The sequence below is a fragment of the Ornithorhynchus anatinus genome, chromosome 7 (genome assembly GCF_004115215.2).
Source record: "Ornithorhynchus anatinus isolate Pmale09 chromosome 7, mOrnAna1.pri.v4, whole genome shotgun sequence".
Classification (NCBI taxonomy): domain Eukaryota; kingdom Metazoa; phylum Chordata; class Mammalia; order Monotremata; family Ornithorhynchidae; genus Ornithorhynchus; species Ornithorhynchus anatinus.
This window is the reverse complement of record NC_041734.1, coordinates 1,804,819-1,831,405: the sequence shown is the minus strand read 5'-3', so window position 1 is coordinate 1,831,405 and position 26,587 is coordinate 1,804,819. Positions and strand designations below refer to the sequence as shown.

Sequence of the window (26,587 nt, the reverse complement as noted above, 5' to 3'; positions counted from 1 at the left end):
GATACCAATAACGACGATAATAATAATGATGATAATAACGATGGCGTCTGGTAAGAGCCTGCAGGGCGCCGAGCCCCGTTCCCAGCGATGGGGCGGAGCCCGGGTTTTCGGGTCGGTCCCTGTCCCCTTTGGGGATCCCCATTTTCAGGGGAGGTCACTGAGGCCCGGAGAAGTGACGGGACTCGCCCGAGGTCACGCGGCAGCCAAGTGGCGGAACGGGGACGGGGACCCAGGTCCTTCTGACGCCGAGGACCGGGCTCGACCCACTAGACCGCGCCGCTTCTCGTCGGGGGAGAAAGGGGTAGGTGACTCCCGCCTCCGCCACCCGGCAGCTGCGTGACTCTGGGCGAGTCACTTCACTTCTCGGTGCCTCAGCGACCTCATCTGCGAAATGGGGACGAAGACCGTGAGCCCCACGGGGGACAACCCGACGACCCTGCGTCTCCCCCAGCGCTCGGAACGGTGCTCGGCACCGAGCGGGGGCTCAACAAATGCCACCACGATAATTAATCATCACTTGGGTGATCGGTCACGTCCTCGTTTCCGGCCCCGGGGAATTCGGTCCCCGCAAGGGAAGACGTTTTCGAACCTCAACGGCGACTCTCCGTCCCCCCCCCCTTCTTCCCCCTCGTCCGGTCGGACAGACGACCGCTCCCCCCGCCTCAAACAAAGCCTTACCGACGACGACGGCTGACGACGACGACGACCATCACCGATCGGGCCGGGGCCTCGGGTGCCGTCCGGGGCCGCGGGCCCTTCGACCCCGGACGGTGGAGGATCCTTCCCTCCCCGCGGGGCAGCCGGTCATACCTGCATCAGGAACTCCCTCCGACGGGGCAGGCCTCGCTCGGAAAGCAGGACGTAGTTGGGTTCCTTCTCCTTTCTGGCCTGCTGGATCTGAGCCAGGCGGCTGATGGGGTTGACGCCCTGCCCGGATTCCGGGCTGGCCTAAAATGGCGATTGAGAAACGACGATGCGGACGACGGGGTGGGCGCCGCGCTCGCTCTGGGCCGCGCGCCGTCGTGAGGGCCGGGGTGGGTCCGAGCTAAGCGGGTCGGACGCGGTCCCCGTCCCGCGCGGGGCTCCCGGTCCTCGCCTCCCTCTTCCGCGTGAGGGAACCGAGGCCCGGCGAGGCGAGCGGCCCCGGGGCTCGCGGCAGGCAAGCGGCGGAGCCGGGATTAGAACCCAAGCCCTCTGACCCCCCCAAACCCGGGCCGTTTCCCCTAAGCCGCCCTGCTTCTCTACTGGGCCGTGCTTCCGCGTCATTTCGGGCGTGCGCTCTCCACTTCTCCTGCTATTTTCCATTTCCTCCTCTGAGCGATCAGGTCGGGTTTTTCCGGCCCCCCTCCCGAATCCTGCACCTGACCGAAAAGATCAAAACCTTTGAAGCTATTTTTCGGAAAGAATTAAGGGGCTGGGCCGGGGGGCGGGAAGCTAATTCGGAGCAGATAGCCAGAGACGACGAGATCCAACTTCGGGCGGACGGGGGAAGGAGCGGGAACGAGCTTTAAGAAATAAAAAAGGTCATCTGATAGTTCGCCTGACGGTGGCGGATACCGGAGAGGAAAAACACAAAATCGATCTGAAAACCGAACCGGGGGATGGAACGGGATTTACGCGCAGGGAACGGGTCTGCTGATTCTGTTCCGTTGGACTCTCCCGAGCGCTTAGCACAGTGCTCCGCACATAGCGAGCGCTCGATAAATTCCACCGACGGACGGGTTTGACTGACCAGAATCGCAGACCCCAGACCTCATCTGGAGCCCGGAAAAATGATAACAACGATGGTATCCGTTGAGCGCTTACTATGTGCCGGGCACCGGATTAAGCGCTGGAAACCCCAGGGGCCGTGTGGGTGATCGGCCCAGAGGCTTTCCCGTCGGTTCTCTTTTTTTTTTTTTTTAATGGTGGCGATGACGATGACGATGATGGTCTTTGTTAAGCGCTCACTACGTGTCACGCACCGTTCTAAGCGCCGGGGGAGATACAGGGTCATCGGCCGGTCCCCCACGGGGCTCACGCTATTAGTCCCCGTTTTCCAGATGAGGTCACCGAGGCCCAGAGAAGTGAAGCGGGCGGCCCCAGGTCACACGGCGGACGAGCGGCGGCGCCGGGAGGGGAACCCACGTCCTCTGACTCCCAAGCCCGGCCTCTACCCACCGAGCCGCGCTGCTCCCCGCCGGTTCGGCGCAGTGCCTGGTACACAGTGAGTGCTTGATACGGGCCATGAGCAAAATCCCGAGGAAAACAGGCTAATTTCCGCCGTCTGCCTCCCGGGGAGATTTCTGAAAGCTTAAATAATCAGTGGCGGAGGCCCGCGCGCTCCGCTCCTCCGACGCCAACCTTCTCCCCGGGCCTCCGTCTCGCCCGTCTCACCGCCGACCCCTCGCCCGCGGCCCGGAACGGCCTCCCTCCTCAAATCCCGCAGACGACGACTCTCCCCGCCCTCAAATCCTTATCGAAGGCCCGTCTCCTCCCGGAGGCCTTCCCCGCCGGCGCCCTCCTCTCCTCCCGCTCCGTTCCGCGTCGCCCCGACTCGCCCCCTTCCTTCCTCTGCCCCTCCCCGCGCCGCTTACGTCCGCGTCCCTCATTTTATTCATTTGTTTCGCCGCCCGTCTCCCCGGCTCTAGACGGCGAGCTCGTCGTAGGCGGGGCGTGTCACCGTTTGCTGTTCCACTGTACTTTCCCAAGCGCTTAGCCCAGCGGTCTGCACGCCGTAAGCGCTCAATAAATACGACCGAATGAAAGAGGCGTATCTACCGAGCGCCCTCGGGATTCAAAGCGCTGTGAAAAGCGGCAATGGGAGAGGAAAACCGAAGGAGTGGACGCGATCCCTGCCCTGAGAAGCGGCGTGGCTCGGTGGCCAGAGCCCGGGCCTGGGAGTCGGAGGTCGTGGGTTCTAATCCCGGCTTGTCGGCTGGGCGACTTGGGACGAGTCGCTTCACTTCTCTGGGCCTCGGTGACCTCATCTGGAGAACGGGGATGAAGACGGCGAGCCCCACGTGGGACAAGCCGATCGCCCTGCATCCCCCCGCGGCGCTTGGAACGGTGCTTGGCACGTAGTAAGCGCCTAACAAACCCCGCCGTTATTATTATAACGTAGCGGGGAGGACGGACACGACACGGTTTCATATCGGAGGGAGAAAGCGAGTGGGATACGGAGACGAGAAGCGGCGTGGCCCAGGGGACGGAGCCAGAGGACCTGGATTCTGATCGCGGCTCCGCCGCCGGCCTGCCGGGTGCCCTTGGGCGAGTCGCTTCACCTCTCCGGGCCTCGGCTCCCCCGCCTCTAAGACGGCGATCGAAACCGGGAGCCCGCCGTGGGACGGGGACCGCGTGCAACCCGATCAGCTGGCGTCCACCCCACGGCCCAGCGCGGTGCCCAGCGCAGAGGCAGCGCTGAACCGACACCGTGAAAAACGAAGAGAGAGGGAGCGGCCGCAGGAATCGGGTGCAGCCCGGTACCGGAGGTCGGGGAAGACCGCGCGGTCCTCTCCCCGGCGCTCGGTCCAGCGCTCCGCGCCCGGTGGGCGCCCGGTCGACGGCCCCGACTGATCGAGTGTGGGCCGAAAGCGGGGCGGAAAGCCGTCGCTTGCGGAGAATAAAATCCAGGGAGGAGAGAAACGAGCGGGGGAAGACCCCCCCGGAAACCATTCGAAGCCGGGGAGAGCCGCGGCCCCGGATCTGACGAGGGCGGCGGGAGAGGAGTTCGGGGAATCAGGAGGGCCGGTGACGTCGGACCCGACTCGAACCCTACCCCGGAGGGATTCAGCGTGCTCGCCTACCTTGAGGATCGTCCTAGGGCGTTTCTTGAAGTAGGGCTTGGGCTTCTCGACCGCCGGAAGAGGAGGGAGCTTCCTCAGTTCTTGCAGGACCACGGTGGCGGCCCGCTTCTTGGAGAGTTTTTTGCTGTTTCCTTCTCCTTCGCCGCAGAACTCTCCCACCGCCACGCGGGTGACAAAGCTCTTCATGTGCGGAGGCCCGCTCTCCTTTATCACCTGCCGGGGGGGGGGGGGGGGGGGGGGGGGAAAAAGAAATCCAGAAGCGCCGTAGACACCGTCACTCCCGGCGACCTCGGGGCGCGCCCGAGTCAGCCGGACGTCGCTCGCCGGCCGTGGGAAACGGGCGCGGACGCCAGCTTTCCCCGGGCCGCGCCGCCGCTCGGGCGGGTTTCCCGTGGGCCGCGGCATCGGTCGTGGGGGGCGTTCATCGAGCGCCTGCCGGGCGCGGGGCACCGGCCCGGGCGCGGGGAGGCGGCGATTCGGGAGAGGGGGCCGACGCGGTCTCTCGCTCCCAGAACCAGAGGCGGGACGGATTTAAAAATTAAATTACGGAGAGAGGAGCGGCAGAGTCCGCGGGGGTGAGCCTCAGTGCCCGGGGGGTGGGGGCCGGGGGGGGATCGGCAGAGGGGTCTTAAGGGGTACAGACCCATGCGAGCCGAAGGGGGGGGCGAACGGCGGAAGGGAGGGCAGAGGCGGGCAGGGCCTCCCGGCGCGCATTCGTTCTTTCGATCGTATTTATTGAGCGCTTACTGTGCGCAGAGCACCGTGCCGAGCGCTTGGAAAGAACAATTGGGCCACCCGTAGGGACAAGCCCCGCCCGACAACGGGCTCGCAGTCCAGGAGGGGGGAGACAGAGAACAAAACGAAACAAGGGTAGACGGGCATCGATGTAAAGGGAATCACAGATACACATCGTGAACAAAATAAACGGAATGATAAATACGCAGATAGTTACACCAGGGCGGCGGGGCGGGGCGGGGGGTAGAGCAGAGGGAGGGAGTCGGGGCGATGGGGCGAGGAGCTGGCGGTAGGGCCCCGAAGAGGGGAAGAGAGTGAGTTTGGCGGAGGTGAGGAGGGAGGGCGTTCCGGGGTCGGGCGGGGATCGCCTCTATCCGTTGCCGAACTGCAGCCTCCAAGCGTTTAGGGCAGCGGTCCGCACACAGCGAGCGCTCGATAAATGCGACTGAGTGAACGGGTCCCCCGCACCCGAGAGCCGCCCCCAGAATACCGCCGACTGACCGACTGCTAGAGAGAGTAAAGGGAGGTGTTAGAACAAGATGAAGTCGGAACAAGAGAGGATCGCGGCGGCCCGAAGGGGGGGATTTTTATCCGACCCCTAACGGCCTCCCTCGGCAAGCACGCGGAAGCTTCCCTTTCCCTCCCCGCTCTCGGAAAACCCGAGGGTGGGGATCCGGAGGCTTTTTGAGAAAGTCCGGGGGGGCCGGCCGGATGACTGGATTCCGCTTTTTGGAGGGTCCTTCCGATATCCCATTCGGACGGTCGGACCACCCCGTCTCCCCACGTTGGACTCCCCCGGAACTTTCCAGTCCGGTCGGGATCCAAACCCACTCGGAGGGGAGAATTCGGGGAGGGAGGAGAAGAGACCTAAAATTGAGCAGGCCGCCTCACTGGCTCGGGCGAGTCCTCCCCGCCCCCCCCCCCCCGCTTCGAAGCGTTACCGGAGGCCCGTCTCCTCCGGGAGGCCTTCCCCGACTACGTCCCCCTCTCCCCCCGCTCCCTTTCTTCACCCCCCCGCCACGGCGCTCACGTCCGTATCCGACGTGGATTTGTTTCTGTTTCCGTCTCCGGGCCGCAGGACGGCCGCGGGGAGGGGGTCCGCCCGCGGCCCGTCCGACCGCCCTCCCCCACGCTCTCGGTCCGGCGCTCCGCCCGCCGTAGGCGCTCCCTGAGTACGGTGGAACCGACCGGACGAACGGCGGGGAGAACGGCGGGACGGATACCTCGAAACGCACGGGCATGCGGTGCTTCAGGGCGATTTCGAAGACGGCGCTGATCTCCGACTTGTTGGCGTCCTTCTCCTCCTCCGTGTCTCTTCCCGCCTCTCCGTTCTACACCGGGAGAAACGAGGTGACGGTCTGTGACCCCGGCCCGGCGGCGTTCCCCGCCGAATAAGAACCATAGCGATGAGAAAATCGTATATTTTCCGTTTTCTGTCTGGCGCTTCCCCCCGGTCGCCATCCGTCCCACCGCTGCCTCGGGACGACGGCGTTCGCTTCTTCGAGTTACCCTTTCGCAGCTAGAGGAGCGGCGCGGGGGCTACGGCCCGGCACTCGGAAGGTCGTGGGTCCTAATCCCGGCTCCGCCGCTCGCCCGCCGGGTGACCTCGGGCGAGCGGCCTCGCTTCTCTGGGCCTCAGTTCCCTCCTCCGGAAGACGGGGACGGAGACCGCGGGCCAACCCGATGACCCCTACCTACCCCAGCGCTCACAACAGCGCCCGGCACCCGGTAAGCGCTTAAATGCCGACACGGTTATTATTATTACATTATTACGACCGGCTCGACTAGCCGCCCGGCCGCCGTCTCCCCGTGGCCTCGGCTCCATCGGGTTTTAACGGGTCCCGCGATCCTCCTCCTCCTCCTCCTCCTCATTATTTTTCTCCTTCTTCTTCTTCCTCTAATCGGGGGCCGCCCGGTGCCGCATTCTGACCCCAGCTGAGCCCGCGCTCGGAAACGAGAAACGGCGGAGGGAGGCGGAGGATTACCTGAGGCGATTTTTCTGGGATGGGTTTATTCTGCAGAGCGCGCAGGGCTTTCATGGCGGCATTGTGTCTGGCGGCTTGGCGGGTCTTCCCTTCCCCAAAAAACTCGTCGTTCCCCACCGTCAGCTGGACGTAAAAAATCTTGGGCACCGGGCAGTGGTACCTACGGGAAGGAGCGGGGAGGAGGGGAAATACAAACGGAGTGAAAACCCCCGCCGCGGACTCCGTCCGCCGGCGGCGGCATTTACCGAGCGCTTCCGACGCGCGGGGCGCCCCGGCGATCCGATTTATTGAGCGCCCGCCGGGCGCGGAGCGCTTAGGAGGGTATCCTCCCTACCGCTCGGTGGCGGATTCTACCTTCCCAAGCGCTCAGTCCGGGTCCGCGCCAACTTACCGGGCTCAATAAGCACCCAGGCGCTCAAGAAATACGACCGAATCAAAGTGCCCCGCGCGGAGCGCAGGGCGAGCGCCGGATCCGTTCGCTCGACAGTGTTCATCGAGCGCTTCCGACGTGCAGAGCGCTGTACCGAGCGCTCGATAAATCCGCACGGACGGGGGCGAGGCGGCCGGACGATTCAGCCGTTCGCGCGATCGGATTTTCTGAGCGCCGACTGCGTGCGGAGCGCTGGACCGAGCGTTCGGGAGGGGACGGCGCGATGCCCAACGGACCCGTTCCCTGCCCGCGACGGGCGGGGACGGGGGACGGGGACGGGGGCCAGCGGCGAGCGCCCCGGGGCCCGGGGCCAGTCACGAGACTCGTTTCGGTCGGCCGCGGAGACGCGCCCGAGTTCCGTTCATTAGATTTTTACGGGAATATGATGTCACGACGCAGCGGCACACTGAAACAATCTGCGGATCTTCCGGCCTAAATATCAACTGCAATCCCGAAGACCCCCGGGGGGGGGCGGGGGGAGCCGCTCTGGCCGTCGACTGTGCGTGCATAAAGCTGAGCGCTTACTACAGCCCCGGTGCGGAGGACGCGGGCGTCGATAACGGCCGACGTCCGGTGCCTGCTCCGCAGACCGTCAGCGCTCGATAAATACGGCCGAACGAACGACGACGGTATCTGTTAAGCGCTTATTAGGTTTACGCTGGGGGGGGTACAGGGTCGTCGGGTTGTCCCGCTTGGGGCTCCACCCCCGTCTTCCAGACGAGGTCGCTGAGGCCCAGAGAAGTGAAGTGACGTACCCGAGGTCACACGGCGGACAAGCGGCGGAGCCGGGATTAGAACCCGCGGCCTCTGACTCCCGAGCCCGCGCTCTCGCCACTGAGCCACGCCGTGTTCAACCCGATCTGCTCGGATCCACCCAGCGCTGAATACGCGTGGCTCAGCGGAAAGGGCCCGGGCTTCGGAGTCAGAGGTCGTGGGTTCAAGTGCCGGCGCAGCCACTTGTCAGCTGGGTGACTTGGGCGAGTCACTTCACTTCTCTGGGCCTCAGTGACCTCATCTGGAAAATGGGAATGAAGAGCGTGAGCCCCACGTGGGACCGCCTGATCACCTCCTATCTCCCCCAGCTCTTAGAACAGTGCTCGGCACGGAGCAAGTGCTTAACAAATCCCACGGTTATTATGATTATTAATACGACTACCACCTCTGCGGTACCCCAAGCGCTCAGTATGTCGCCCTGCACACGGTAAGCGCTCAACAGATACCACCGACTGATTCGAACGCCCCCTAAGGAGGGTCCGGACCCATCTCTCGGGGGGAGCCTGGCCGAGCCGCTCGCCTCCCGGATCAGAGTTCCGACTCCCGTCCTCTGCCGCTGATTCCGAACTCCAGGAAAACGTTGGGAAAATGGGAGAGGGGGCCGGAGGAGGGGTCGGCCGGGCCCCGAGAGTTCCCTAAAAACCACCTCCCCGGCATCCCCTCGCTTCCCCCGGCTCGTGTCCGACCGGCTCCGGAAAAACCGCCCCGCTCCACTGGGCCGCTCCACCTCTCTAATCCCGCTCGCCTCGACGAGGCCCCTCGTCGGACTCATTCTCCTCCATCTTTCCAGACGATCCCAACCCGTCGGCTTCTCCGCCGGGCCCGTTCGCCTCGTCTCCGCTTTCCGGAGCGCCGTTTTTACAAGGTGAGGAGGACGTGGCCCAAACGCCGCTGGCGCTTTCCAAAGATTACCGAGAAAGAAACCGAAAGGACGGCCCGCATTCCCCTTCGACGGAATCGTCGCTAGATTCCAGTCGGGTTTCCTTCGCGGGGGGAGGGTGGGTTTTTTTTTTTTTCATCTCTCGGGCTTTTCTCCGTGACATCTCACCCCCGGGTTTTACGTCTCCCGGGACGTGACAGAAATCCGCCGCGGCCCGCCGATACTTCGGTCGCCGAGCCGGCCGGGCTCCGTCTCTCTCGGTTCACGCGTCTCCAGAGCGGAGTTCGAGACTCGCTTCCCGGGTCGCTGCGGGCCACGGTCTAGCTCTCGGAGGGAATGCCAGGTATTTTCACCCTTTCCCTCGTATTCACCGGGCGCTTACTGTGTGCAGGGCGCCGCACGGACCGCCTGGAAAGTACGATGCGGCGACAGGGAGAGACCACCCCCGCCCGACAACGGGCCCCCCGTTTCGGGCACCGCGAGCCGACGGTTCGAGACGAGCGCTTCCCACCGCATCCCGGACCCGCGGCCGACCGCGGGTCAGTCGATCCATCGGTGGCGTTTATTGAGCGCTCCCTGGGCGCGGAGCGCTCTACTGGGCGCCCGGGAGAGGAAGAGACGAGGGAGTCGGGAGACACGTTCCCCGCCCACCCGGAGCTTACGGTCTAGAGGACTGTTATTACTATTATCTGAGGAAAGTCAAAGGTAAAGAAAGGGGAGGAGGGCGGGACAAAAAGGAAAAAGGAAGCGCTCCACCTACTAACGCGATCTTGGAATTCTGTCTTCCTTCCCCGTGCGCTCGGAAGCGGGCGGGAGTCCCCCCAGACGGCACGTCGTCCCCACCCGACACAGACTTCCAGTCGCGCAACGCTTTCTCGGAAGGCCGCGAAGTGGAGCTCCGCTCCGTTCCGCACGGAAGCCGCTTCTCTTTCCCGTTGACCCGGAACTCCCACCGACTCCCGTTTCCGACGGAGGCCTTCCCGGGGGCCCAAGGGCTGGATTTTCAGCCCGTCGACGGGAAGGCCCGGGGCGGGGCGGTGAAGGAGAGGAGCCGGCGGGGCCGCAGGCCAGCGCCCCACACCCGTCGGGCCGGTGAATGCCAGCCGGCCGCGGTCCCGACCCCTCTCCCGCCTCCCGGCGCCGTCTCTCCTCCGCGCGGGGGAGGAGGATTCCCGGCGATCCGAGCCGAACGCCCCCAGAGCCCGGAGGTCGTCCCGATCCCCTCTGCCTTCCCCCGACGGCCGGAGAAAGATACCGAACCTCTGGCGCCGGGGGTCGTGATTTTACTTCTCCGCATCGCTGGCGGCCCGTGAGCTCGTTGTGGGCGGGGAATGTCACTGCTTATCGTACTGTCCTCTCCCAAGCGCTCGGCACAGTGCTCGGCACGCGGTGAGCGCTCCATCGATACGACTGAGCGAAGGAGGGCCCCCTCCGGGTGGAGGTCGGGGCTTGGGAGACGCGCGTCACATTCGGAGAGGAAAAAAATCTGTCTCTTGGGCACCCGGAACCCGGAGACTCAGGCAGCCGTATCACTCATTCGCTCGGTCGGCTTTATCGAGCGGTTACCGTGTGCAGAGCCCTCTGCTAAGCGCCGGGGAGAGGACAACGGAGCGACAGACACGCTCCTTTCCCGTAAGGCGCGGTCAGTCTGGAGGGCGGGTTTACGTCCCCCTCGTTAACCAAAGTGCACTCAAAGCCCTCCGGGAACCCACCGTACTCGTTAGGGAAGCAGCGTGGCTCAGTGGAAAGAGCCCGGGCTGTGGAGTCAGAGGTCACGAGTTCGAAACCCGGCTCTGCCACTTGTCAGCTGTGTGACTGTGGGCGAGTCGCTTCGCTTCTCTGTGTCTCAGTGACCTCATCTGTAAAACGGGGATGAAGACCGTGAGCCCCACTTGGGACAACCGGATGACCCTGTATCTCCCCCAGCGCTTAGAACAGTGCTCTGCACGTAGTAAGCGCTTAACAAATACCAACGTCATCATTATTATTAGGCGCCTACTGGGTGCCGGGAACTGTACTAAGCGCCGGGGGGTGGAGACGAGCAAGTCGGGTCGGACGGGGTCCCCCCTCCCCCGAGGTGGGGCTCGCAGCCCCATTTTCCGGACGGGAGGCACTTGCCCGAGGTCACCCGGCAGACAACGGAGGGGCCGGGATTAGAACCCGGGGCCTCCCGGCTCCCAGGCCGCGCCTCTGGACAATAAAATGCTCAGAATACAACTCTGGGGTATCGTCATAACGAGAAGACCAAATAATCGTGATCTTCGGCAAGCGCCTCGCCGCACGAGGAGCGCCGTACTAAACCCTGGGGAAGATGCAAAGTAATCAAGTCCCACAGGCGGCTGGCAGTCCCCGTAAGAGGGAGAACGCGCACTGAATCCCCATTCCGCAGATGAAGGGACTGAGGCCCAGGGAAGGGAAGTGACTTGCCCAGGGTCACACACAAGCGGGTACCCGGACGGACAAGTAAACCGACCTGCCCAAGGCCACGCGGCGGGCGAGCGGCGATTAGAACCCGTGACCTTCCGAACCCCAGGCCCGCCGCTCTTTCCAAGCAAGCAAGAGCCCGGGCGTGGGAGTCCGAGGTCGCGGGTTCTAATCCCGGCTCCGCCACTTGCCGGCTGGGTGACTTTGGGAGAGTCGCTTTACTTCCCTGGGCCTCGGCGACCTCATCTGTCAAATGGGGATGAAGCCTGGGAGCCCCACGGGGGACAACCTGATGACGCTGCATCTCCCCCGGCGCTCAGAACGGTGCTTGGCACAGAGTGAGCGCTTAACAGACGCCATCGCCGGTATCAGGCCACGCTGCCCGGCGCCCACCGGGCGCTCGCCGGGTGCAGAGCACTGGACCGGGCGCTCGGGAGAGGACGATCCAAGAGAATCAGCGGGCCCGTCCCCCGCCGACGGGAGCGATCGGTCCCGGGGGCAGACGGGGGTCGGTACGCGATTTGCTCACGGCGGTATTTTTAGGCCCGGCGTCACAACCTTTTGGACCGTGCTCCGCGAAGGTTCCGGCCACCTGCGTCATACGTTCGGCCCGGTATTCCGGCGGCCCCGAAGGGCGGATGGGTCGAGCGGCCGGCCCCTCGGGTTTCCTAGGCGATGGAGGAGAGGGACCCGTTGGCCATCCCACTCTCCAAGCTCTTTTATTAGGTTTCTTAGACATTCCCCGCCCGACGGAAACGTTCCCGGAACACGGAAGGGTCCTCGAGAAGCGGCGCGGCCTAGCGGAGAGAGCCCGGGCCCGGGAGTCGGAAGGTCAAGGGTCCTAATCCCGGCCCCGCCGCTCGTCGGCTGGGTGACCTCCAGCCGGTCACTTGGCTTCTCGGGGGCCTCGCTTCCCGCATCTGGAAAAAGGGGGATCGGGAGTGTGAGCCCCGGGTGGGACACCCCGATTCCCTTGTATCTGCCCCAGCGCCTACAACGGGGCTTGGTGCGGAGTAAGCGCTTAAATACCATTATTTATTACCATATCGTTATTATTACCGGAAGGTTACAGTCTAGAGGGGGAGACACGGGTGAATGGAAATCGACAAATGGCACGTCTGGACGTTAGTGCCGCGGGGCTGATGGGGGGGGGGGTGAAGAAAGGGAGCGAGTCGGGGGACGTGGAGGGGAGCGGGAGGAGAGGAGGGCGGAGTCAGGGAAGGCTTCCTGGAGGAGACGGGCCTCCGCTAAGGCTTCGAAGCGGGGCAGAGAGACGGACCGTGGGATCTGAGGAGGGAGGGCGTGCCGGGCCGGAGGCGGGCGAGATAGACGAGACCGAGGTCCGGGGAGCGGAACGGACCCGCGGAAAAAGAACGGCAGCGGAACGATTCCTCTCCCGCCCTTTCCGAGCCTTGTCGAGGGCCCGTCTCCTCCGGGAGGCCTTCCCCGACGCAGCCCTCCTCTCCTCCCGCTCCCTTCCGCGCCACCGTTCCCCTTGTCGATCGGCCACCTCTCCCCGCCGCGCCTCCAGCCCCACGGCGCTCCCCTCCAGATTCACCGACCCGTAACCGCGCCTGCCCCCCCGCCCCGTCGGGGCTCGGCTCGTTGGCGGGCGGGGGACTGGGGCTGACGGGCGCTTGGCACCCGGAGCCCACCCGGAGCGCTCAGGAGACCCGACCGACTGAAATCGATCCGAGGCCGGATCATCCCGTGACCCAGAAGGCGAGAGCGATAAGGGACCACGCGAAACTCAGGACGCCACAAAGCCCAAGTCCGTCGCTCATCAGTTCCGTAAAGCCGACGGAGACCGAGGCCGAGCCTTGAGCGCAGGAAAAGGAAAATAAAAAAACAGCCCCCTTCCTCCCAGCGGGCCTTCAATTGCAGCGAAATCTCTCTCCGGGGACCGAGCCTCGTCCTCGGCGAAGGAGATCCGTGGCATTCTTCAGTGAAATCCAAGACGCGAATAGGATGGTCGAAGCGGCTTCCCCCGCGTAACTCTAAATTGGGGTTGTTTTCGGTTAATTTAACCGCTTTACCTTCCCCCCGCAAACGATTACCCGCTTTCCTTTCTTCTCCTCCTCAAATGAGCACGACTGAAATTCTCCCAAGCATCGAGAGCCTGAACGGCTCCGGGCTCATTAACGTCCGACGTAATTAACGAGCGCCCCCCCCCGCCCCGCGGCAGACGACTCCGCCGTGTCGATCTTCCGGAGTCCGGCTCCCCTGAGCCACGTTGCAATCGAAATGAGCAAATCAACTTTCCGAAGCCAATAACCGGCATACCTCTTCGGTGACGCGGCGCTCCGCTCGCCGCCCTTCCACCGCGGCCCGGCGGCCCCCGGAAGATCCTCCGCGGGGTTGCCGAGAGAGGGGTCGGCCCGGCGACCCCATCGAACGGCACAGGAAGATGCGACGCATCGCGCCGGGCGAAAGGCTCGCCGAGGGCCCCCCGGAGCGGGAGGGAAAGAATCGGGAGGCCAGACGGCCGATCGAGGGTGGTTACTGGGCGCTCACTGGGGTTTACCGGGCGCTTACCGGGTGCGAGGTGCCAGACTGAGCATCCGGGAGAGGATGCTAAAAAGCAGAGTCGGTAGAAACGCTCCCCTGCCCGCAGCGAGCTTCCGATCCGGAGCTCGGAGCCCACGGGCCAGCGTTCAAACATCGGGAGGAGAGGCGAAATGGAGCAGAGAGCCCGGCGCGGTCACTGGCGAACAGCCGCGCCCTCCTCCTCCGTCGACGGCGTATCCGGGGACCCGGAATCGGGCCCCCGTTCGGCCTCCTGCAGGAGAGGGGTCCGGGCGACGGGAAGGAACGAGGCCGAGGAAGGGAATGACGTTCCGGGAGGGTGGGTGGACGATACGGAAGGAGGGAGCGGTGCGGCCCGGTGGGCCGGGTGACCTCGGGTCGGTCGCTTCGCTCCCCCGGGCCTCGGTTCCCTCGTGGGGAGAATGGGGCTCGGGGCCTTCACCCCGGCGCTTAGCACGGCCACGGTCAAGACTCAGAGCTTGCGCCTGGAGGGAGGCGTCCGCGTCTTGAGAGCAAAACGGCCGATTCCCGGCATGAACGACTGCTGCCCTCTAATGGCCCCCAACGAACGTTTCCGTACCGCTCCTCTCGGGATTCGGGAAATCTTTTCCGCCTCTAAAATCGATCTATCAACCGCATCAATCGGGCGCTGACCTCGCGCAAAGCACTCCGCGGTATACATGTACGTATATACGTTAGGGAAGCAGCGTGGCTCAGGGGAAAGAGCCCGGGTTTGGGAGTCAGAGGTCGTGGGTTCTAATCCCCGCTCCCCTTGCCTGCTGTGAGACCTTGGGCAGATCACTCCACTTCTCTGGGCCTCAGTGACCTCATCTGTCAAATGGGGATGAAGACCGTGAGCCCCAAGGGGGACAACCTGACGACCCTGTATCTCCCCCCAGCGCTTAGAACGGTGCTCGGCACGGAGTAAGCGCTTAACAAATACAATTATTATTATATATATACACACGCACGCCTCTCCGGTTGTAACATGCCAAAAGTTGAAATTTGCTCAGTAATATATACATCTACCCATATCTGAATCTATCTATCTAGATATAAGCGTGTGTATATATTCAAAAATTATGCCAAAGTGGTCTCCGAAAGGCCCAATGATAATAGGGATGATGATAATAATAATAACGACGACGGCATCTGTTAAGCCCTTACTCTGAGCGAAGCACTGTTCTAAGCGCCGGGGGCCGACACGAGGCGATCGGGTGGTCCCCCGTGGGGCTCGCGGCCTTCATGCCCGTTTTCCAGACGAGGAAACCGAGGCCCAGAGAAGTGAAGCGACTCGTCCGAAGTCGCCCAGCCGACAGGCGGGGGAGCCGGGATTAGAACCCGCGACCTCCGACTCCCGGGTCCGGGCTCTCCCCACGGAGCCGCGCCGCTTCTTAACGATCAGCGACCCGACCTGGATGAGCGTATTTCGGACAGGCGATCAAGGAGGACGGATTCCGTGGAGGAGACGCCGACGCTGGGAAAACGCGGACGACGGGGGCCGGCGGCCGGACGGGGACCGTAACGGCGAGGACGGAAGAACCGTCGGCGGGGTTACGGACCGCGGCGGAAGCCGGGAAAACCCATCCGGAGAGCCGCGGGGGCCCGGAAACCCCCCGACGGCGACGAGGTTACCGATCCGAAGGCGGGAAAGGTGTTCCGGACGCAGAAACTGGGAGGGGCCGGCGGTCCGGTTCGAGGGATTAACGGCACCGGGTCCTCGTCCCCCCACTTCCCGGGGGCCGGGAGATTCCCAAAACCGGACCACCTCCGCTGGTCCGGATTCGCTCCCAGCGAACGAATCGAACGAAGTCGGGGCGGACCGTCCCGCCGCGCGTGGGGAGCGGGGCCCGTTTCCTTCGCCCGAGAACCGGCCGGCGGCCCCTTCCACGCTGCCCGGCGGAGGGCGAGGAGGGCGAGAGCACCCGGAGAAACCGACACTCACCTCTGGTTGTACATGCCCCGGAAGTTGTAGTTTGCGCGGTAGTTGGAGGCGGGTTTGGGGTCGAGGGGCCTGTAGACGGCGGGCTCGCCCCTCTTCATGGCCAGGCCGTTCAGTTCCACCGTCGGCGTTATGCTCCCTGGAACACAGCGGGCGCACAGGGTGAGCGCTCGGGAAATACCGACCTCCGTGCCTTCATTCAGTCGATCGGATTTATGGCGCGCTCACCGTGCGCTGAGCGCTGGACTCGGCGCCCGGGAAGGACACGTGAGCACGCGGTAGGGGTCATGGGTTCGAATCCCGGCGCGGCCACTCGGCAGCCGCGGGACTGTGGGCAAGTCACTTCGCTTCTCTGGGCCTCAATGACCTCATCTGGAAAATGGGGATTAACTGAGAGCCTCACGGGGGACCACCTGATGACCGTGTATCTCCCCCGACGCTTAGAACAGTGCTCTGCACATAGTAAGCGCTTAACAAATACCAACGTTATTATTATTATTATTATTAAAGCCATTCATTCGGCCGTCTTTATTGAGCGCTCACCGTGTGCTGAACGAGTGAATGAGCGAACGTAAGCTCTGCTGGCCGGGGGAAGGGAGAGAGGAGGAGAGACCATGAAAAAGTATTACTATTATGAATAACAATAATAATAAATCGTGTATAATAAGTTATATGGCAGGCTTATGATAAGTTATAATTAATATCCTATATTACTGACGATCGATTACAAGCCATCGATCATTATAACGGTTGACTGTTACTATTATCGATGAATAATATCTGTTAAGCCCTTATTATGCGACGAGCGCGGTTCTAAGCCCTGGAGTAGACCCGAGCTAATCAGGTCGGACACGGTCCCCCTCCCACACGGGCCTGACGGTCTCCATCCCCGTTTTCCAGATGAGGCAACCGAGGCCCGGTGAAGCGAAATGACTTGCCCGAGGTCACCCAGCTGACCGGGGGCAGAGCCGGGATTGTGCCTCAGTCCCCTCATCTGGAAAACGGGGATGAAGAGGGTGAGCCCCACGCGGGACAGGGACTGCGGCGTTCAGACCCATTTGCTTGGATCCACCCCGGCGCTTAAAACAGTGCCTGGCACGTAGTGAGCGCTTAACGAACACCAGCGCCATCATTGCCGGTAAACACGATCGACGGATTGATTCTCTGGGCCTCCGTTCCCTCGGCTGTAAAACGGGGATGAAGACGGGGAGGCCCGAGGGGGACAGGGACCGTGCCCGACCCGATTAGCTTGTACCCGCCCCGCCGCTCAGTACGGTGCCCGGCACACAGTTAGCGCCCAACAGATGCCGTTAAAAAAAACCCAGAAGAAACAAGAGCGAAGCGCTCGGCTCCGTCTCCTCAGACCGTCGGCCGACGAGTCGACGCTAACCCGTACCCTCCGAGAGCCCCGCACGGTGCTCTGCACGTAGTAAGCGCTCAATAAATACGACCCAATGAACGAACGACCTAAAAAGGATCGTCCCGGGGCGGAGGGGAGTCTAACGCATCTTAAGACTAAGAGGAACCTAAAGCGCTCTTTGGCTTCTTCCGGGCCCGACGGGCTAGACTGCGAGCCCGCCGTTGGGTAGGGACGGTCTCTCTCTGTCGCCGAACTGTACTTGCCAAGCGCGGAGCACAGTGTTCTGCACAGGGTAAGCGCTCAATCGATGGGATGGTCCACTTCCAGGACTCTCAGCCATCTGCTGGACAAATCCTAAAACTCGCCCCCGCTGCCAGACTCGGTGCGCTCAAGGTCCCCCGTACGGACTCGTCGTCGTAATAATAATGATACTGTTGGTATTTGTTGAGCGCTTACTGTGTGCAGAGCACTGCTCTAAGCGCTGGGGGAGAATAGGGTCGCCGGGTTGTCCCCCGTGAGGCTCACAGTTAATCCCCATTTGACAGATGAGGTCACTGAGGCACAGAGAAGCGAAGTGACTTGATTACGAGCGCTTACGCTGGGCAAAACGCCGTCCTGGGCGCCGGGGTGGAGAGGAGATCATCCCCGGGGCTGACGGTCTAAGGGGGAGGGAGGACGGGGATTGAATCATCCGCTCCGCAGAAGAGGGGACTGGGGCACGGAGGAGCCACGTGACTTGCCCGAGGTCGCCCGGCGGACGGAGGGCGGGATTAGAACTCGGGTCCTCTGACTCCCAGGCCCGGGCTCTAGCCACAGGGCCACGGTGCTCCTCAAACTGCCCCAAATTAAAATCCAATACAGAAGAGGCGGGTGGTTCCCGAATCATTGCCAAATGCGAATTCTTCTACAATCTACTACTACTGGGAGAGGAGGGAACAATAATAATAATGATGACGATGGTATCTGTTAAGCACTTACTGCGTGCCAAGCACTGTTCTAAGCGCTGGGGCAGATACAAGGTCACCAAGTGGTCCCACATGGGGCTCACAGGGTTCATCCCCATTTTCCAGATGGGGTCACCGAGGCCCAGAGCAGCGAAGCGGCTCGCCCAATTCCACAGTTGTTCTTTTGTAGCTACCGCAGCGCTTAGAACAGTGTCGAGCACAAAATGAGTGCTTATCAGATACCACAGTTGCAAGTCCGTATCTACCCCAGTGCTTAGCGCTGTAGCAGGCGCTTCACAAATTCCCCCATCGTCGTCCCGCATCTACCCCGGCGCCCGAGAGGCAGCGCGGCTCCGTGGAGAGAGCCCGGGCTCGGGAGGCCGAGGTGGTGGGTTCTAATCCCGGCTCCGCCACCTGTCAGCTGCGGGACTCCGGGCCAGTCCCTTCTCCGTGCCCTCGGCGACCTCATCCGGAAAACGGGGATGAAGACCGGGAGGCCCGCGCGGGGCGACCCGATGACCCCGGGGTCGCCCCAGCGCTTCGAAGGGTGTTGGGCACAGGGCTTCGCCCGTGCCGGGGTGAGGGTTACCGGTCCGGCGGCCGGCAGGGAGGGAGCAGAGCGCTCAAAACGGAGCGGAGGGGAGGGCGCCCACCTGGGTTGTTGTTGACGTTGTTCTTGGGCGGCCTGGGCGTCGGTTTGGGCAGGGTGGTCTCCGTCAGGGCCCTGGTGGCGGCCGCGTGCTGGGCCTTCTTGATGCTGCTCCCTTCGGCCGCCCACAGCTGCTCGCCCAGGGTCAGCTGCACGGCGAACATCTGCGCGGACAGAGGGCGGGGGACGGTGTGGCGACCGCGCGTCGGCCGAGGCTCTCTCCCTCCCCGGGGCCAGGCCGACCCCCGCGACGTGGGACGGGGCGCCGGACGCCCGACGGCACCTTGGCATCGCCGCCTTCCCTCCCGGGGGTGGGCGCCCGTGGATCTCCCCCCATTCTTGCCCCGTTCCTCGGTCCGGGGGGCGCTTCAGTGGGCCGAGAAGAGGATTACCGCTTGAGTCCAGTGCTCCGCACACAGTAAGCGCTCAATAAATACGATTGAACGAAATGGGACACACACAGTTTTACACATCTTTGGCTCGCAGAAAGGGAAAGCAAATTTGCTCCCACACACTCAGGCCCCAAACCCCACCCCTTTTGACCATCTAGTCTTCAGAAAAGTAAAGAAATACATTTTTTCTCTCGCACACCCACACAAAACCCACACCTTTTGGCCATTTAGTCTTCAGAAAAGAAAAGCAATACATTTTTCTCTCTCGCACACCCACACAAAACCCACACCTTTTGACCACCCGGTCTTCAGGAAAGTCAAGAAAGCAAATTTTCTCTCTCTGTCACACACATACACACACAACTCAAAACTTTTTACCATCTAGACTTCAGAAAAGTCAAGAAAAGCCAATTTTCTCTCACACGCAGACACAAAAACCCACAGCTTTTTACCATCTAGTCTTCAGAAAAGTAAAGCAAATTACCTCTCTCTCACACACACACAACCCACACTTTGTTACCATCTAGTCTTCAGAGAAGGAAAGCAAATTTTCTGTCACACACACAACACAAAAACCCAAAATTTTTTACCATCTAGTCTTCAGGAAAGTAAAGAAAGCAAATTTTCTCTCACGCACGCACACACAAACGCCCACCTTTTTACCATCTAGATTTCAGAAAAGTAAATATAGCAAATTTTCTCTCACACAGAGACACAAAACCCCACACTTTTTTTACCATCTAGTCTTCAGAAAAGTAAAACAAATTTTCCCTCACTCATACACACAACCCACACCTTTTTACCCTCTAGTCTTCGGAAAAGGAAAGCTAATTTTCTGTCACACAAAACACAACCAAAACCCCACAACTTTTTACCATCTAGTCTTCAGAAAAGTAAAGCAAATTTTCTCTCTCTCACAAACACACAAAACCCCCACCTTTGTACCATCTAGTCTGAGAAAAGTAAAACAAATTTTCTCTCTCACACACACACACACAAACCCCCCACCTTTTTACCATCTAGACTTCAGAAAAGTACAGAAAACAAATTTTCTGTCACACACAGACACAAAAGCCCACACCTTTTACCATCTAGTCTTCAGAAAAGTAAAGCAAATTTTCTGTCACTCACACACACAACACAAAAACCCAAACTTTTTTACCTTCTACCCTTCAGAAAAGTAAAGAAAGCAAATTTTCTCTCTCATACACACACACAACCTCCACCTTTTTTACCATCTAGACTTCAGAAAAGTCAAGAAAGCAAAATTTCTCTCACACACTGACACAAAACCCCACACCTTTTACCATCCAGTCTTGAGAAAAGTAAATCAAATTTTCTCTCTCAGACACACACAACCCACACCTTGTCACCATCAAGTCTTCAGAAAAGGAAAGCAAATTTTCTGTCACAAACACACACAACACAAAAACCCGCCCCTTTTTACTACCTAGTCTTCAAAAAAGTACAGAAAGCCAATTTTTTCTCTCTTGTGCACCTACAAAACCCACACCTTTTTTACCATCTAGACCTCAGAAGAGTAATGAAAGCAAATTTTATCTCACGGAGGGACACAAAATCCCCACCTTTTTACCACTTAGTCCTTAGAAAAGTAAACTTTCTCTCTCACACACACACAAAACCCCCACGTTGTTACCATCCAGTCTTCAGAAAAGGAAAGCCAATTTTCTGTCACACAAATACAAGCACAACACAAAACCCCACGTCTTTTACCATCTAATCTTCAGAAAAGTAAAGCAAATTTTCTCTCACACACACAAAATCCCCACCTTTTTACCATCCAGTCTTAGAAAAGTAAAGCAAATTTTCTCTCACTCACACACACAACCCACACCTGGTTACCATCTAGTATCCAGAAAAGGAAAGCAAATTTTTACTCACACACAGATACAAAAACCCACACCTTTTTACCATCTAGTCTTTAGAAAAGTAAAGCAAATTCTCTCACACACACACACACAACCCACACCTTTTTACCATCTAGTCTTAGAAAAGTAAAGCAAATTTTCTGTCACCCACAAAACATAAAAACCCACACCTTTTTACCATCTAGACTTCAGAAAAGTAAAGAAAGCAAATTTTCTCTCACAGAGACGCTAAACCCCACACCCTTTTACCATCTAGTCTTCAGAAAAGTAAAGCAAGTTTTCTCTCTCACACACATACAAAACCCCCACCTTTTTACCATCTAGTCTTAGAAAAGTAAAGCAAATTTTCTGACACACACACACACACACAAAACACAAAAAAACCCACACCTTTTTACCCTCTAGTCTTCCGAAAAGAAAAACAAATTTTCCCTCACTCACTCACACACAACCCACACCTTGTTACCCTCTAGTCTTCAAAAAAGGAAAGCCAATTTTCTCTCACACAAACACACACACAACACACAACCCCACATCTTTTAAGTAGTGTGGCTCAGTGGAAAGAGCCCGGGCTTGGGAGTCAGAGGTCATGGGTTCTAATCCCGGCTCCGCCACCTGTCAGCTGTGTCACTTTGGGCAAGTCCCTTCGCTTCTCTGGGCCTCAGTTCCCTCATCTGTAAAATGGGGACAGAGGCTGTGTCCAACCCAATCTGCCTGTATCCACCCCAGTGTTTAGTACAGTGCCTGGCACACAGTTAAGCGCTTAACAAATACCATAATTATTACGACCATCTACCCTTCCGAAAAATAAAGCAAATTTTCTCTCACACACACATACATACAACGCACAACCTTTTACAACCTAGTCATCAGAAAAGTAAAGAAAGCACATTTTCTCCTCACACACAGAAAGAGACACACAATCCACACCTTTTTACCATCTAGTTTTCAGAGAAGGAAAGCAAATCTTCACACACGGAGACACCAAAAATCCACATCTTTTTACCTTTTAACCTTCACAAAGTCAAGAGAGCAAATCTTCTCTCACCCACAAAATCCACACCTTTTTACCAGGCAGTCTTCACAAAAGGAAAACAAATGTTCTCAAGCACCCACAAAACCCCACACTTTTTTACCATCTAACCTTCGGGAACGTAGAAAGCTCATTTTCTCTCACTCCCTCACCCACACGAAAAGAAACCCACACCTTTTTATCATCTAACCTTCAGGAAAGTAAAGAAAGCACATTTTCTCTCCCTCACGCACACGCAAAAACCCATACTTTTTCACCATCTAACCTTTAGAACAGTAAATGATGCACATTTTCTCAAAAGCACACACACAACCCACACCCTTTTAACCGTCTAGTCTGCAGAAAAGGAAAGTTAATTAATTCTCTCACACACCTTCTTACCATATAATCAATCAAAAGAGTAGAGAGAGCCAATTTTCTCACACAAAACATAAAGCCCCCAGCAATTTCTAACCATCTAAATAGCTTCCACCTCTGGAAAAGCAATGTCAAGAGCTTAGTCCGGCGCTCTGCACATAGTAAGGGCTCAATAATAATAATAATAATAATAATGTTCAATAAATATGACTGATGAGTAAATACGCACACATCCGTGCACACGAACAAGGAACAGGAGCCAGGTGAGACGAGCGGGAAAATGAGTAAAAATGGGCTGTGGCCTTAAATTTTGCGTAATAATAACAATATCAATAATGATGGCATTTAAGCGCTTACTATGTGCAAAGCACTGTTTAAGCGCTGAGGGGATACAAGGTGATCAGGTTGTCCTGCGAGGGGCTCAATAATGTTGGTATTTGTTAAGCGCTTACTATGTGCCAAGCACGGTTCTAAGCGCCGGGGGAGATACAAGGGAATTAGGTTGTCCCACGTAGGGCTCAGTGTCTTCATCCCCATTTTACAGATGAGGTAACTGAGGCATAGAGAAGTGAAGTGATTTACCCAAGGTCACACAGCTGACAAGTCGGTCAGTCGTATTTATGGAGCGCTTACTGCGTGCAGAGCGCTGTACTAAGCGCTTGGGAGAGAACAATAGGGCAATATAACAGACATTCCCTGCCCACATTGAGCTTGCACTCTAAAGCAAGGCCAAATGAGAGGGCTGCGCCTAACTAATTTTATTCGAGAAAATCACGGACGGGCTGCCGAAAAACTTCTCTGGCCAAGGCAAAATGCGGTTTCGGGACAGGCTACCCAAGTGTGGTGTTTTTTTTTTATTTTTCCAGGTTTTGCGGGTGGAAGACGTTCCTGATTTCTTGCTGAAATTCTCAACAACCCTAACTCCTGTGTGGGAAAATGAGTCACGCCTTAAACTGAAAAGGCATGGACCTAACAAACACGGCAACGGTTGGGGCGAAATACAAAGCCAAAAAAAAAAAAAAAAAATGGGCTCTCAGTTGCATCGGGAGGCTTAGATTCACGGGAATTTTTAAAGCGGGTGGCGCGTAAAAGCGCCAGAGTGTAAACGGTTTCCTGTTCCTCCGGAAAAATGAACCGTCCAGCTGTGCTCCTCAGAACACACACGACCCACCTGCCACGGCTCTACCTCCCAGAAACGGTTCTGGCGACGTTCGATTTTTTATTTTTCCCTCGCGTTTCCGCATCCGTGGACACTTGACGTTCTCCCAAGCCCTCAACCCCAAAAGACTGCGGGTTCTAATCCCGGCTCCGCCGCTTGTCAGCTGTGTGACCTCGGGCAAGTCATTTCACTTCTGTGGGCCTCAGTTCCCTCATCTGGACAATGGGGATGAAGACAGTGAGCCCCACGTGGGACAACCTGATGGCCCTGGATCTCCCCCAGCGCTTTAGAACAGTGCTCGGCACCTAGTAAGCGCTTAACAAATACCAATATTATTATTATAAGCAGCACGGCGTAGCGGACAGATCCCGGGCCCGGGATTCAGAAGGTCGTGGGTTCCCATCCCGGCTCTGGGACCTTGGGGAAGTCACTTCACTTCTCCGGGCCTCAGTGATCTCATCTGTCAAACGGGGATGGAGACTGGGAGCCCCGTGTGGGACAGGGACTGTGCCCAACCTGATTAGCCTGGATCTACCCGAGCGCTTAGGACAGTGCCTGGCGCAGAGTAAGTCTTCAACAAATACCACCGAAATAAATCAAATCCTCCCGCTGCTTCTTCCTCCTCTCTGAGTGAGCCCGCGCACCGCAGCCGTCGCCGGACAGTTTGAATAATAATAATAATCACTGTGGTACTTGCTGAACGCTTACTAGTGCCAGGAACTGTACTGAGCGCTGGGGTGGATCCGAGCAAATCCCTGTCCCACGTGGGGCTCACAGTCTCCATCCCCAAATCACAGACGGGGTCGCTGAGGCCCAGAGGATAATCCTCGCGGTATTTCTTCAGCGGCCACTCTAAGCCAAGCGCCGTACTAAGCGCTGGGGGGATACAAGGTGATCAGGTTGTCCCCCGTGGGGCTCCCAGTCTTCATCCCCATTTTCCAGATGAGGGAACCGAGGCCCAGAGAAGTGAAGGGACTTGCCCCAAGTCACACAGCTGACAAGCGGCGGAGCCGGGGATTCGAACCCACGACCTCGGACTCCCAAACCCGGGCTTTTGCCACTGAGCCACATAACGCCGGGGACCGAGCGCCGATTAATCTCATGACGCGACCGAAGCATGAGCCGCTCCGCTCCCGGGGCCGAAATGGACCCTTGAAACGGTTCGCCCAGGGCGGCCAGCGGGCCGGGATTCATTCCTTCATTCGTCCATCGGTATTTATTGAGCGCTTACTGTGTGCAGAGGCCTGGACTAGGCGCTTGGGAGAGTCCGACACAACAATAAATCACCTCCTCCAAGAGGCGTTCCCAGACTGAGCTCCTCTTCCCCCTCTACTCCCTCTGCCATCCCCCCTTTACCTCTCCGCAGCTAAAGCCTCATTTTCCCCTTTTCCCTCTGCTCCTCCCCCTCTCCCTTCCCATCCCCACAGCACTGTACTCGTCCGCTCGACTGTATATATTTTCGTTACCCTATTTATTTTGTTAATGAATTGTACATCGCCTCGATTCTATTTAGTCGCCATCGGTTTTTATGAGACGTTCTTCCCCTCGACGCTGTTTATCGCCATCGTTCTCATCCGTCCGTCTCCCCCGATCAGACCGTAAGCCCGTCGAACGGCAGGGACCGTCTCTATCTGTTGCCGACTTGTTCATCCCAAGCGCTTAGTACAGTGCTCTGCCCATAGTAAGCGCTCAATAAATACTATTGAATGAATTGAATGAATGAATGAATGAACAATAAACGGGCACCTTCCCTGCCCACAGCAGGGGAGACCGACATGAACAGAAAGCGATAAGCGACAGAGACGGACGCAGGCGGTGTGGGGCTGGGAGGGGGTGGATAAAGGGGGCGAGTCGGGGCAGCGCAGAAGGGAGCGGGAGAAGAGGAAAGTGGGGGGGGGGGGGGGGGCGCAGTCAGAGAAGGCCTCTCGGAGGAGACGGGCCTTCACTGAGGCTTTGAAGCGGAGGGAGGGTCGTCGTCCGTGGGATTTGAGGAGGGAGGACGTTCCGGGCCGGAAGCGGGACGCGGGAGAGGGGTCGGCGGTGACAAAGACGAGACGAAGGCCCGGGGACAAGGTTGGCATTACAGGAGCGGACTGGGCGGGCCGGGTCGGAGTAGGAGAAAAGGGAGGTGAGAGAGGAGGGAGGCCAGGGGACGGACGGCTTTACGGCCGAAGATGAAGAGTTTTGGTGCGGATCTGGCCTCTCGAGGGGAAGGACAGCGAGTCCTTGGCTCCGGGTCCCGGATTCAGACGGGGAGAGCGGCTGCTAATGTCGCCGGCCCCTCTCCCGGCGCTATTCATTTCGCGGCTCGGCTCCTCCTTTCTCGTACGGGCCGGAGCGGCGGGTCGCCGGCCTCCTCACGCTGGCCCTCGCCTGTTCGTACTTATTTAGCCCAAAAGATGGTCGGGGGGGCCGGGGAGGCGAAGCGGGGGCCAGAGAGGAGGGCCCGGGGAGGGAGGGAGGGAGGGAAGGGATGCGAAAGGCACAGCGGGTCCCAGATCCTCCGGGAAAGGAAACGGGATTCGAGGGCCCTCCCGGGCGTCTCTCCCCACCCCCCGAATACTTGGGGGTCGCAGCCGGGGCGGGGGCCGCCGGCAGAAGGACGAAGGGAGGGTGGGGGCGGGCAGCGCGGCCCAGCGGGGAGAGTCGGCACCCGGGAAGGGCTCCGTGACCACGACCGGCTGGTCATCTCTTTCGGCGAAGTTGGTGGGGCTGTCGGACATCCAGGCCAACGAAGGGGATTTGACGCTATCGAGGCCCGTCTACCTGTTGCGTTTTGTTGTCCGTCTCCCCCGCTTCTGAACCGTGAGCCCGCTGGTGGGTAGGGACGGTCTCTATCTGTTGCCGAATTGTACTTTCCAAGCGCTGAGTCCGGTGCTCTGCACCCAGTAAGCGCCCAGTAAATACGACAATGAATAAATGACCAAACAGAAACCCCTCCTCTCCACCGTCCACCCCACGGTCCTCTCCTACCTTGCCTCGGCGCTTGAGAGAGGACGCGCAACAATAAACGGACACGTTCCCCGCCCACAACGAGCTGACAGTGTAGAGGGGGAGACGGACACGAACGGATGACGGCGGTGGACATCAGTGTCGTGGGGCTGGGAGGGGGCTTAGCACAGTGCTCTGCGCACAGTCGGCGCTCAAGAAATCCGGCGGAATGAAGGACCGGACGAAGGAGAGGCGATGAATAAAGGGAGCGAGTCGGGGCGACGCGCCGGGAGCGGGAGGGGAGGAGAGGAGGGGGTTCGGTGAGGTGACCGTCGAGCCCCCGGGGAGCGAGGCGGGACGATCCCGGCTCCGGACCCGCGCGCCCCCCGGGC

The 26,587-nt window shown here is 59.3% G+C and overlaps 1 protein-coding gene across 5 annotated transcripts in view; it reads right to left on the bottom strand.

Annotated features, from left to right (window-relative positions):
* The window catches only part of STAU2 (staufen double-stranded RNA binding protein 2), a 92,589-nt gene that overhangs the window by 55,274 nt on the left and 10,728 nt on the right, over positions 1 to 26,587 (bottom strand). For 4 of the 5 annotated variants that reach the window (XM_029068992.2, XM_029068994.2, XM_029068995.2 and 1 more), the window contains exons 4-9: positions 18,439 to 18,598; positions 15,485 to 15,620; positions 6,506 to 6,665; positions 5,744 to 5,851; positions 3,786 to 3,998; positions 811 to 948 (exon numbers count right to left, since the gene is read on the bottom strand). In XM_029068992.2, coding sequence (XP_028924825.1) covers positions 811 to 948; positions 3,786 to 3,998; positions 5,744 to 5,851; positions 6,506 to 6,665; positions 15,485 to 15,620; positions 18,439 to 18,598 — 915 coding nt within the window. The remainder of the gene's footprint in view (positions 1 to 810; positions 949 to 3,785; positions 3,999 to 5,743; positions 5,852 to 6,505; positions 6,666 to 15,484; positions 15,621 to 18,438; positions 18,599 to 26,587) is intronic. The other variant, XM_029068993.2, reaches the window with a different exon arrangement.